The sequence below is a fragment of the Gallinula chloropus genome (assembly GCF_964237585.1).
Source record: "Gallinula chloropus genome assembly, chromosome: 4".
NCBI lineage: Eukaryota > Metazoa > Chordata > Aves > Gruiformes > Rallidae > Gallinula > Gallinula chloropus.
In genome coordinates, this window is record NC_140088.1 from 57,806,531 (window position 1) to 57,820,613 (window position 14,083).

Below are 14,083 nucleotides of genomic sequence, written 5' to 3' on the forward strand. Positions count from 1 at the left end.
ACTAGGGCTATGACAGGAGATGTCACTCTGGGAGCAGTGAACTTGGTTACATTTGATGTTGTGTCAGTGCTCTCAAAGATAACTTCAGTGATGCTTGCTACCATTAAACATAAAACCAGCTGCAAGCCAACACTGTGGGGTTTTTTTAATCAAGTGTCAGTCCTTATTTATTTAATACATTCTGTAGAGTGAAGTTTATTAATATAGTCAGTTGTGGGAGCTGGCTAAAGAGGACAGAGGGGAAGAAGTGCAAGTTAACTGGAATTCTCCTCCTAGGTCTCCAGAGTGGGATACATAACAACAGGCTATCCCAGTGTCGGCCCTTTGCCAGCAGAAAAGGAAGGACATGTAGGGAAACTGTATAGCACTAGCAAGCACATATCTATGTGACTTCAGAGCACACCTGCTGCAATATTAGCTGGTGGATTTTCGGTACCAATTTCTTAGGAGAGTCAGGCTCCATCAGCCTTAAAAAGGAATCTGAAGATATATAGGGCTTTACACAGAATGTGCCTGCTAGCAGCGGTCTTCCCGTTACTGCATGGGCAAAACCTGCAGGATAAAGCAGCATCTTTCGTGTGCAGCTCTTGGGGCGTATTTGGCTTTGCAGGTAACATGTTCTACGCCTTGAGCACCTCCTGGATAGAAACAATAAGGTCAGCCAGCGCTGGCGTCATACCGTGCTGGCTTCTCCAAGGCTTGCTGAAATGTCAGCTTCTGATTAAACACCTGGCTAATGAGGTTCCCATACTAGAAACTGCGCACAGTTTAACTGAGGATGCTGGAGGAAGAGATCTGGAGTCTATAGTCTTTATCTAGATACAACACTCTCCTACTCACTTAACAGAGACAGAAATTAATCCACTTTTTTTTTTTTTTTCTTTTTTTTTCGAGTAGGGGAGGCTGACAACAGCAGAAAGAATCATGACTACCATTTCCTGTTTTGGAAGACCAAACCCATGCGAATGTGTAAAATACTGCCCTCCCAATTTGGGTAGCAGGAAAGCTAGGGCTTGTGAAGTAGCTGCTTGAGAAGGATCTTTGCGTTTTTATCATTCAAAACTGCTGAGGCTCAAACTGTGAGTACTCTACAAGACAGTTCTGCTGCTGCTGCTACCCTTTTAGCATGAGTCATTTTCTAGGTGACCTTTTCAGTCAGCCAAGAACTGAACATCACCTGTTAACTATGTGTTTCCTATTCCTGCTTGACTCAACACTGTGGATGACAAAGTCTGACTGGAGCCTCATTGAATTATGAGGCGAGACACAAGTGAAAGCCAGAGCTTAGGCATATTTTTTTGGCTGTTGTATAACTACCTCCAAAACCTGCCTGTCTCTATCATGCAACATTTCCAAGCTTTGAAATGTTCTTTGCTTCTTTGAAAACAGGCTAGATGTCAAACCAAACGCCACATTTTCTGGTAATTTCTCATTTTTCTGTATTTGTGCTTCATGAAGTGATGTGTTTGTGTCTGTACATGAGAAAAAAAAGAGTTCACAGGCAATTTGTCATTGTGGGGGATTTATAGTAGGTCAAATTTATGATTAATCTGTTGCTTTTTGTTTGCCATTTAGTGATGGCAGTAAACAGATTTAATGAGTCACATGAACGAACAGAAATGGACAGCTTGTAACATTCAAATCTCTACTAGGGAACAACATAGCAGGAAAAGAAACAAATATTTCAGTTTCTCAAGCCAGTGAACATGTCTGCAGGAGGAGAAAAATACTAAAAGATAGTATCTGCTCTGTATGTACAGCACTTGAGGTGCCTATTTCTAGGGAAATCAAACTCTTGCCCTCCTACGGGAACCACTGTTCCTAGGAAATTTCCTAAGAAACTGTTTTCTTTAGACAAGTCCTTCATTAGGTAACACTTTGCAGATGGCAGTGCCATGGCAGAGCCATTGCAGGTGACAAGCGGCTGCGCTCCCAAGTCACATCACTGCGAGCGCCATGTGCTGCACAGGGCACATTCACATGAGGGGAAGAACAGAGAAAGAAGCAGCCCAACAGTTCTTGTCACCACCACATCACACATGTCCCAGAACATTTTCATGGCAACAACAGACGTTATCTTTGCCACGTTCCCTTTTTGCTTTACTGTTTCCACTCAGCATACCTCTGTTTATGGCTGGGTTTGGTGGGGTTTGGTTTTTGGGTTGGTTTTTTTTGGATAGAAGTCACCCCTTTCTCCGTGCCTGATCCCAGGCCAGGTCAGCAAAACAAGCAGCTCCATGGGGAACAGACACTTGCTCTCTCTCTCTGGCTGCTGTGCCCTCAGCAGGAACAAACTTTCCTATGGCACTTCTTCTGGGCTGATAGAAAACCAGTGAGGGCAACAGAGGAATCGAAACTTTTCATTTAAAAATCGTGCAGAAGACTCTGTAAGCCATCCAGATCAGACAAAATTTATGACTATCATGCTAAACTCAGGTTCTCACCACCATTAACACTACTTTAAATAAAGTAGTTAAACAAAGGGGCATTTCAGCTATCTTTACCAACAGACCTTGAATAGACTGAAATACTTTACTTGCTCTTCCCTCCCCAAGCTCGCAGGTAACTTCACCACCATGATACTGTGAGAACAAAGCCTGTCTTGAAGCAGAGAGACTATCGAAGTTGAACTTACCTGCAAGGCAGAATTCTGACAACGTCATTGGGCTTGTAGCCTTCAATACAAACAGCACAGTTATCAAAGTCTGGCTCAGTTTCCTACAGGAAAGAGAACATTCATAATTTCATGTTTTTTATTTTGTCAGCTAATCTCTTCATCAAAGAGCCTCTGTGACAAAGCAGAACGGTCACCAACGCATGCTGCAAATCTAGTAATGCATTTCACCACAAGCAAGTCAGATTTTTCCAACATGTTTCCAGTTGGAAACTTGCCCTGGGAAGCATGCAGATTTAGTCAGTATTTTTTAAACTTTCAGGATTTTCTGCATCTTCACAAAATCACCTTCTCTCTCTACTCCGCTCCCTTGGTAAATTGCTTACCAGTATTTCTTCCCCGCCTGAAGGACACACGGTAGCTAAATAAGCAATTGCCATTTCTGCTCTTGCCTCATTGTCCCAGTGGTCTGAAGGAATCCTCAGCACAGAGTTTCATTTAGTAATGAGCAATTTCAAAAATTACCTTATCACCTTTCCTGATTGTTCTGACTTGCAGCTTGCTGATTGCTTTCTTTGCAGCATCTCCAAGCCGGCGCTGTAATACAAAATTTGCTCTTAAGCAAAGAGTATCTCTTTATGCAGAAATCATCACCTTTTCTCCCTAGGCTTCTTAATAATCTGAAGTGACTGTACATGAAACAGGACAGTGCTGTATAAACAGATGAGGTCATCATACTGTTAGTGACAATAAGGACACAGTAGGCATTCTAGGCTTGCTGGAAACCCAAGGCTGGGTTCCAGTGGAGACTGCATGTGAACAAATCATGATGCTACCCTAGAGAACCCTTACTATTACAGTGAGTAGCATCCACTATTTGAGTATCCTACTTCTTCCCCCTCCTTTCATAACAACACTTGTAAAAAATACCTTACTAAATGAGGCCTGAGTGAACACTAAGATTCAGGTCTTTATTCTTGTTACAGAACTAGTTAAAGATCTTCAGCAAGATGTGAGTGCTGTGAGCGAGCTGTCAATTTGTTAACTACAAAAAACACAAACAGTGTTCTCTGCTGTTCTTTTTTCCTGCAATACAGAGTTGCCTGCTTTAGGGGAGCAGTACAAGGTATAAAAATGAGGTGAAAGCATCTGCAGTTTCTCACAGGTAAAGAACTATGTAGTCCTGCAGTAACATCCTCTCTGTACATAACCATCTGCTTGTTCTTTGCCTTTCTATCTTCCCTCCAGTGGACCATGAATTGCTCACCACGTGATGTTTCTGACTGTTCTCCCATATTTCCAAAACACCATTCCTGTGCTGGCAGGGTCAGAGCCACTCAGGATTAAAGTATGTAATAACAGCCTGATGCAAAACACCCCGTTCTCAAATGTTGACAACAGAGATGCCTGCTGCTTGCAAGAGGCTGTGAACACTACAGGGCAGTTCGTACAACCCCTGCTCAGCAGAGCTGCCTCTGTGGCCTGTGCTCCAAGGGCTTTGCTGCTCACGTGTGCTAACCCAACAGTGAGAAGAGCTGGAGACAGACTCACAGCCTGGAAAGGGCTTTGAAAGGTCATGTACTCTCACCCCCTGTTCAAGGCTGGGTCAAGTTGAAAGTCAGGGCTACGTCCAGTCAAGTTTTGAGTATCTCCAGGAAGGGAGATTTCACAATCTCTGTGGGTAATTGGTTCCAGTGCTTAACCACTCTCACAGCCCTTTTTTAAAAAGAAACCTCCAACCAAAACCCACAACATACAAATGGAATTTCCCTTCTAATTTGTGACCATTACCCTTGTCCTTTCTCCACACACCTCTGAGAAGAGTCTGACTGCCTCCTCTCCAGCCACCTGACTCTGCAGCTGAAGGCTGTGAGCAGAGCTCTTCCTCCCCCTCTGCTCCCCTCCCAGCTTGCCAAGCTCCCTCTGCCTCTCCTCTTGTGTCATGTGCTCCTGTCCCCAGACCATCCGGGTGACTCCCTCCTGGGGTCTCTCCAGTTTTGTCATTCCTTTCTCATACAGTTCCATGCAGCAACACCTATTCCAATGTTTTCTTGTCCATTTTCTAACGTCATGATACAGCGCATCCCAAATTCCCACCAATAAATGATTCAAACTCTTCTTTTCACCTCCCCTCCCCATCTGTGTTTCCAGCCATGTGTTATTAGATAGGAGGGAGACTTCAGAGCTTTGGTGACTCAGAAGACATTCAACTTTTTGGGCTGGGAACACTGCCTGTGCCAGAGTTCAGAGGAGCCTGCCAGCAGGAAGGGTTTCCAGCTGGAGGGGGTGAGAACATCAAGCCAAAAATGGAAGGAAGCTGAATGTAGTTTGTAAATGGAGACCTAATCATCATACAGACACAATTAATAAATTACCATGTTGTTCTTCAGATTCAATTAAAACCACTGAATTACATTTAGAGAGCAAACTTAGTGGGTTGGAAAGACATGGAAGACTGACAAAATGCAGGCAATGCTGAAAGCAGAGAGCAATTTCACATCTGGCTAAAGAGGTGAAAATTATTTTGGCCATCATGTGAGATTTACATATGAGTTTTCCCTGATAACTAATTACTACATGTGAGAGTGTATTTTGTAGCTATGCAGCATCTACTCAGTGGTATGTTTTTCTCACAGTCTCCCCAAAACAAATGGATCAGACAAGAGCTGGAAACATTACTTGCCAGCTATTTGTTTCTTTAATGTAAATCAAAGACAGACTGATAACATACAGCAAGAAAAGAGCCATCATGTCCTGCTTCAGGAATTGCTTGTGATTCTTTTTTATCATTATCATTACTTAAACTAATGAAATGTTTCAGTTCTTTTTTCCACATTCTTCAAGGGGAAAGGACAAGATTAAAGACTCATGTACATCTTTGATCTGCTTGTTTTCATGTTTGCTTTCTCTTATCTATCTTAAATAGACAAGTTCATGACTGACTTACAAATGAGAATAATTTAGTTTTTGAAAGAACAGGAATATCTTGGAGTAAAGTCATATTCCAAAGGATTCTTCAATTTGAATGAAAGGCATGCTACCACTAACCAATGATTTCCCCTAAAAGACAAGAGGCATTACAATTATGTAAGGGTTTAAAGTGAAGCACAGACATTTACGGCCATAAATCTGAAAATCTGAAACTCATTAGCAAGGCTGCAACAGTCAGTACTGGGCTGGAAGGAGTTAAGCACGTCAGATGCAAGTGGTCTCATGGAGATGTTGATACTAGTTAAAAAGAAAGGACAGTAGCATGGAAAGCATGTCTTGTCTGCTCCTGAGGAAGTAAATGATGCAGTGGAAGAGAAATTACGCTAAGTGCTTCTCTCAACAGCCTCACTAAGCAACCACCTTTGCAGGGAGAAGATTGCCTCGTGCCCTGCACAGGATGAAGTGGGCCATCACAACAAGGTCTGCGATATGTCTGCTGTACGACTGATCAAGTTTGCGGACTCCATCACAGGAAGCATCTTCCCAGACTGCTTCAAAGATTGATGTGTCTCTTCAGTGACCCAAAACTCTCATTCAAAGCCACAGCCAGCAGTCTTCCTCCTCAGATAATTGCTTGACCCTCCACATTCTGCCAGCCACATATAAAGTAGATCCTTTACTGGAGATTAACCCCAGATGCACAGGGCCCTTCTCAGCCCCAGTGCAATCGCTGCTTCCTTCGGCTTTCACAACCCTGCAAAACTCATGGAGCCCACCAGTTTCAAAACTACTTCACAGAAAACTTCTTAACAAAAACCCATGGGAAGAAATGGTACAGAAGAAATACGGTCAGCAGGGTCTGGCACGTAAACATCATTGCCTTGCCATCTTCCCCATCTCATGTCTCACAGATGACAAAAAGAGAATTTGACTATTAATGAAATATGAAATCTGACACATTGACAGCGTTAGTTTTGGATTTTTTTTTCAGCAAGTGTCCTGGCTGTTACAAGGCTGAGAGAGCAAGTCACATTTTGCTGAACTGTCTCCAGGACTTAACTTGTCATGTAATTCCAAACTGCTTTCAGTTAGCTCTGCAACCCAATGTCTCTTGATGCAAACAATTCCCACAGTCTTACACAGAGAAACTCTCTCATCTTCAGGAGGGCTCCAGAATCAAGCTGTGGAGGAAGTTGATTGCCTGTACTTTCCTTAGACAAATTTAGCCTCTTCATATCAAAAGGGCATATGATCAGGGCAACCACATACTTCCTGGACATCTTGTTAAATGGGGAAAAAAACCCGATGTCTTAGATTTTCATCCATGCAAATATTACTACTCATCTTCTACTTACACATGTACTGTATTGTCATCTGTGCTTGAAATGAAAGGTATTAAAACAAAACCTGAAATCTAACCAATCCAGAGGAGGCCGAACTGCTCCTGGTAGAAACTCCATTGTCAGCCAAGCTAAGGAAGGGCATGCATAACAGAGGTTAATGAAGAGGTAGGCACAGGTTTTTATTTGACACAGAAAACACAGGCCTTCACAAACTCTTGTTTTAAAATCGTAGGATTTTAAATCCTTCAGATATCGAAATGAATTTAAGATTTTTTTTTTTTTTTTAATTTTAACTGAAGCCTAATAAATGAGTCACAGCTTTTTGCGCCTTCAGAACAGGGCAGCCAGTCTGCACAGTTAAGATTTTATCACGTCTTAGGGTAGGAAGTGATACACAACTTTCTCTGAACAGGCCAGCTGGCTCCCCCTTCATCTCATGCTCTGTTTATCCAAACATTTCAACCTTTGGATAAACTTTGGCCTGAGCACACCAAATACACACAGAAGGAAGCATCTTTCCTAAAGTTGGCCAGCAACGAAGGTGCTTATAACACATGCAAGGCTTTCCAACAAGTAAGCACAATACCTTCATACAGACACATGCAAGATACAATGGCAAAAGCTTTTTGAGCGCTATGACAGAAGAATCTTGCTCTAGCAAAGCAATACAATCAATTTTTTCTTGTATGTATCTGAATACCCAGTATCTGCTTGAACATATAAACCCATCGGTTCCAAACTACAGCACGTTACCTGAATGAGCTTCTTACTTTGCTAGATCTCATGTTTATGTATGTCTATTTATGCTGCTAATCTGCCTGTATAATTACTTGATTGAAAGCACATTTACGGTACTCACATACATAAATCAGGCACACATGTGCTTCTGCAGCCAAGCATCTAAAAATTATCACAGCCGTTACAGTCACAGCAAATCTGCTGCCAGTGATGTTCAAATTCCAGCTGGGATAGTCTCATTCTTGCTATCCAAAATTTCATACTGTATATTTAAAAGGAAAATACATTTTTTCTGTCTGTAAATACAGAGCAGCTGCTCTCTGTTTCAGAGGATGCCTGAATTTTAATGGTGGAGGCATCCCTATACATTAAGTGTATGTTACAGAGTACGCAGTAGTACTTTTTTCTCCAAGATGATTATTAACACTCTTAGTTTTACTTTTTCTGCAGAGCAAGCAAGGCAATATCCTCCCTCCCCTGCCCTGACAGCAATTTATTAAGGGCCCAGAACCATCTCTGAATTACAGGGCATTTTTTTCCCCTGCAGTAAAATTGTTATCTCCTCAGATTTCATACACTGATAACATTTTCTACAGTACCATTAGAATGAAATGTAGAAGCCTCAGCTTCACAGTTCTGCTGATGCCGAGATAGTTGCATCCAGTCAAGAAAAGATTAAATTTATTATCATCATTGCTATTATTATTCACTGCTGAACTACCATAAAGATGAACGGTGCTTCATAAATTCAGAGCGCCTCAGTACCTCGGGCTCATTCCCACTGCTGCTGACTTCTCTCCAGCTCCATGGGTTTTGTATTTCTTTCATGGGATTTGGACAAGACGCCAAAACCAAAAGTAATGGTTTAATAACACTGGTGGCTATCACTACAGCACTCACATGTTCAGTGATCATTGTCAAATAAAGAGGGAACGTGTTTTCCTGTCCAGCCCAAGACCCTTGTAAAGAAGTATTAAAATGAAAATACTATGTTCTTTTTTAGTTTCTTCACTTACTGTGAACCCTTGTTTCACACACAGACATTCACATACTTTGCTATATTTTAGTAATCATTTTGACCTTGAGAGACGTTCTATACATTTCCACATCGCTTGGCTACATGTACTAAGGCAACATTTTAACTAATAAACACTATATATTTTCTGCCTATTTCTTGTTTCACATGGGAGACATGCTCTACAATATATATATACATATTCATAAATTCCTTCTGTCCTGAATCCTAACTGTATTGTCTTGGCTTTCCCCAAACACAGACACTTTTATTCCCATTCTTGAAACTTCTTTTTTTTTTTTTAACCACACATTCACAGTCTCTTCAGATTTTACTTTTAAGCTGAATCCCACAGTGACTTTTTGGAAACACAAACAGCCATTCCAGCACTGCTCACCTGATTCCTGTCTCTGGCATTTGCGTAGCGGAACCGCTGGATGTAATAGAAGACCAGCCAGGCCAGTGAGATGATCATCAGCACAATGAAGGAGATGGAGACGAACACCACAGAGGTCCGGCTGACATACTTCTGCAAGTTGCGTGTCCCGATGGTAATGTACATCATCACAGTAATGTTCCTCTCCAGGAGGCTTACTATCTCTTTTCCTTTGGGTTCAGGAATCATTATTGCTACAACATCTTCTAGGCCTGTCAGACAGGAAGGAGAAAAAAAAAAAACCACCTTAAGTAAAAACAGTTAATCGCCTCGTAATAAAATGACAACAGGGTGTGGCCAGGCCAAAAATACCCAAAAAGCAAAACAGAACAGTAACAAAAAAGCTCCCAATTCTCCTGCTGGTTATCACCAAGAGGTAAGTCAGATGGATCTGGTGAAGGTTTCAACTGGTACCAGTTGCACAGTGTTTTTCTATAAACTAATCTTGGTGAGACACATAACTGCGTTTCATGGGCTGACATAAACACAGATTTCCAGCACTACTGAGGCTTATCTCGATACCACAGCAAGCACTGCAGAAAGGGAGACAAGCTGCAGTCAGCATCTTCCCACCCAACACTCCCTATGGATTTATCACAGTCCATTTTGCAGGATGCCACGTCTGTTGGGGAAGCTCCTCCAAACGTTGCATTCAGACCAGAAATACATCACAGATCCACACGTGGCTTCACAGCACCAAAGCATCGCTGCCCTCGCCCAGGGCTGTCAACAGGAGAAGCCTGCAGGCACAAGCCGGAGATGTTCCCAGCTCATGCCACAGGATGCTCCTCAGCCCAAGCCCATGTGAAAATTCGTGAGTCCCTGCTGGGAGCTGGGATCATCAGCTGATCCAAGTTTAAAGTCAAGAACAGTGTTTTATTCCACGAAAAACCCACTACCGATGCTAGACCAGCCCCCAACACAATTTCGCAGCATGGCCCCACAAGGACACCAGTCACCCAGCTGGGGTGGCAAAGCAGTGTCCACTAGTGAGATGGGGTAGGAGCTTCTTACAGTCTGGTTGATCTGTCTGAAGCCACCACCCTCTAAGATGGGCTCTCCACTGATCTATCATGCCTCGACGCTGCACCAGCTTTCCTTTCTGTGCAGTGCTGTTTCATTTTACTTGCATCACACACTGCTGACACTATTTTCCTTTCACAATTTTATGTCCCCAATGTAGATGACAAATATAGTCTGAACTTATTTGGAATTGGGCAGCTTGCTAAATGCCTTTTCCAGCTTTATAAACAAGCTATCGCCGCTTTATGGTTTAATATTAGGGAGATTCTGTTCTTCCCCTTCACAACACAAGTACATGGACAATTTTTACACCTACGCTATATACTGCAGTAGTTAAATCCTGAAGTGCACTAAGCAGCTGAGGACAAAGAGGAAGTATGTTAATGTAAAAATGGGCAGCATATGGAGTAATTATAAACTGTCATTTAGTAAGAAAGGCACAAATTTGGGCATGTCTGAAGTCAGAGAGATGATGCTGGTGAAACCCTGTGAAACTGGCCGCCAGCATGCTGTTAACCCCATGGCTACCTGCATTTTGAGTATGGCTACCTGCCTCTGGACATTCATGGAGGTGGGAAGGGATTGCTCAGCCATGAATGAAGACGTGAGAGGGCAACTAGCGTTTCCAACAGCATCCCCTTATTTGTCTAGTAGGAGCTCACCTTCAGCCACCAAGACAAACCTACCTTTGCAACTCTTCTGATACTTGTTTATTACAAAAGGCTAATGCAAACATTGCCCTAACCACCTGGGGAGAATTTGCCAAGTCTCAAAGTGGCTGAGAAGGGCACTGGTGCCATGCCAGTAATTTTCCTGCAGTCAGTAAGACAAATTGTCTGGAGGAGTGCTTAGCTGTCCACATGCCTGCCTTTGTTCTGTCTTTTTTTTTTCTTTTAAAGAAAATAACAATTTAAAAATCAGTCTACAGGAAAACCAAAGCAACCACCTCACATGTAGCCAGAAAGAATTCAGAGTGAAAAATGCCACAGCCAAAAGCACTGAAAGGAATTTCATCAGCTCCTCTCAAAAGCCACTACTCTGTCCAGTATGAACCTCTAAAATCATCTTCAGTGCAGTCTGGGATACTATGAATGAGGTTATGTGAAAGCCTATAAAAATGATAGAGACAAAACTATTTTCAGTAGAAAATATAGCTAGTATGTTAACTGTTTAATTGTCTTGATCTTAAATATAGACACAGGCCAGCTATTGCATGTCACAAATAATCACACTGAATGGTTCCATTATGAAATTAATATTTTTGTAACAATAAAAAAAGCACCCCATAGTAACATCCTACCCTTCTTTACTATTGCAGTAATTAAAAAGGGGAGAATAAATAGCGATCTCCTGCTTAAATTTAACCTCATTCCTGTTTTTCCATCACCTGCCCTTTCTGATTAAGCTACAGTGTAGGTTTCTGGCTTCAGGTCATGATGGAAACACAACCAGTTCTAAACAGGAGCGCAGCCACATGCCTCCCTTCTCTGCTCTCCCCTTCTGACGTCTCTCTGCCAGCAAGGCCTACGGTCACCTCGGGCGAAGGGCCTTTTAAAATACTTTAAAGAACACAAGATCAGCAAATTGCCAGGGATATATACTAAGTAACACTGCATTTAGAATGCCAAGTAGAAGACACAGCTATTGCAAGAGGAAAGCAGCTTCTTTTGTTAATTCAAACCCTTAATATATTCAAATTGTAGGCTATCTGGTTATTTTCTTGGAAGTCATTACCATTCGTAATGAAGCATTCCTGGAAAAAACTCAACCCACAAATCAGCAACAAATAATAATCAAGAATTTTTAAAAAAACATTTTATTGAGTTTATGATAATTTCTCCAAGGTACTATAGAGAATGCAGTTTGATCAATCGAGCCATTAAGCTATGTTTTTCATCTCAAGTATGCTTAAAATTAGAAAGAAAAGGGGGAAAATGAATTTATTTCCTTTTCTCCCTTAGACAAAATGTTTGTATTACTGCAGTTTCAGTATCTAATGACACATGGGAGGCTCTGACATACATGAAGACGACACACGTTAAAGAGGAACAATAATGTAATGAGACATCCACATTTGAGTTGCATTTCTATGCCCAAGAATGGATTTGTTCAACAGACTTCAAAAAAGAGAAAGTATCTGGTAATACGTCCTGATGCTTCTCTGGCGAGTTAAATGCTAACGATGCCTCTCATTAAACACACCCACAACGGCAACAGCATTTTGTGGCACTCTTGTTACCTAACACATTTCTTTTCTTTTCCTGGCCAAGATTAATGCAGAGTTTGACATGAATTTTTAAGTAGCTGTCAGGATGAATCAGAGATTCATAAATCAAAGGTATTCAGGCTGCAATGAATGGATTTTTTTTTCTTCTGTTTTGGTTTAGGAAACATTTAACGTATCAGCACTCTCTCCTTATGAGCCAGTAACAAAAGAAGTAAGGTAGAACTTCTAGACGTTTGGGATGATTTAAGTTCCTTGAGCTTGCTGAAGCGTATTCTGGGTGGAGAAAACGTGCTGCTGGCCTTCAGGCAGCTGTTCCGCTTCTGGGCTCTATGTCCCGTGGTGTAAGGTGGGAGGGCCATTGGCACGGCGATGGCTGGGTGTTGGGCAGGCCCAGGCATCGCTGGTTTCAGAGGGGCTGCGCCGTGGAGCCGTGGACAGGCTCAGCTTGTTTCCCTGTCGCCGAGCCAAATGCATGGCCCTCTGGCTAATCCATCTGCGGCACAACACCTGCGCAGAGCTGCTCCGGAACTAATAGCGCTTGGTGCGCTGAATCCCTCAAGCGCTGCACCTTCCTGTGTTGGTTACACTGGGCTCTTCCTCACCCCAGCCTGCAGCAGAACAAGTCCCGTCTCCAAAGGAACTGCTAACAGCAGGAGGAACTGCAGAGGACAGCGAGTCTCCGACACCTACACGTGGCGGCGGATGACAGAGTTGCGAAGCAGCAATGAAGTCAGAGTGTTTTCAACAGCAAGACGCACAACTTTGGAAATCCAAAGACCCAGAAGATCCTCTCCAAACCTTCCTCCTTCCCACAGTACTTGGCTATGGAAATACATTCCAGCTGGGATGCTTTTATGTAAAATTGCAAACTTTTTCCAAGTGTGCCAATCTAGTCACTGGTGAGAGGGGAAAGGAAAGACTTCATTTCTCTAGCAGTGGGTTTTGGCCATTTTATGGCCAGAAGATGGAAATTCTCCACCCCTGGCCACAGGCTGTGATGACAAACCTGCAATATTTTTTGATGCTGTGCTGGGAGCTTCAGGAGTGACACTGAAAACAGTCCCTTGGTCTCCAAATTAGCAGTCAGGCCCTGCAGCAGCAGGCTGTGGCTTTAATGCTTTGTCAAGTTTTGTTGGAGGCTCTAAAAAGCGGTGTTTCCGACTCATCTCAGAAGAGATGATTTAATTCTTCATGCTTGGCAACTGCCAGAAGTCAGTTAGAGAAATAATTAATTGAATTATTTGAATAGAATTCTGATTTGGGAGGCATATAGAGTCTTCTCCAAGATATTCTATCAAGATGTAAAAAAGGATTTCTCTCATGTTGTACACCAAAATCAAATACCGAAGCATTTCCTTTCACAGATTTTGTAGCTGAACACTCAAACGCTATTTCAGAGTTCAGGAATTGCCCTGACAAAACAGACAGTGCTCAGTCTTGCTTAGAGCCTAGGAACTGAAACCTCGCAGGAGAGTGTAAAAATGCCAAACAACTCTTTGTTTACTTGTTGAAGAAATAATTTCATTTTCAGGAATCTATTTCAGTAACTAGCAGCTATTAGAAAACAGCAAAACAAATGCAGATCTAGACAATTTGACAGCATTCCCATGCCCAGCTCTGGAGCACCATCCCCAGGCTCAGCCCGTGGTCTGTGAGTCCTGCCTGCCCTACGAGGTGTGAGCCAATTCTGTGATGGTGCTCCCAGCAAGCACTGAAATTATATATATTTTTTGAAATATCCTATGTTTTGGTTTGT

At 42.4% G+C, this 14,083-nt stretch overlaps 1 protein-coding gene across 1 annotated transcript in view; it reads right to left on the bottom strand.

The window, feature by feature from the left end:
• RNF150 (ring finger protein 150) overlaps positions 1-14,083 on the bottom strand; it is a gene marked incomplete at both ends in the record, with an annotated part of 111,628 nt that overhangs the window by 35,738 nt on the left and 61,807 nt on the right. Inside the window, 3 exons of the mRNA XM_084262956.1 lie at positions 2,636-2,718; positions 3,140-3,211; positions 9,039-9,289. Coding sequence (XP_084119082.1) covers positions 2,636-2,718; positions 3,140-3,211; positions 9,039-9,289 — 406 coding nt within the window. The remainder of the gene's footprint in view (positions 1-2,635; positions 2,719-3,139; positions 3,212-9,038; positions 9,290-14,083) is intronic.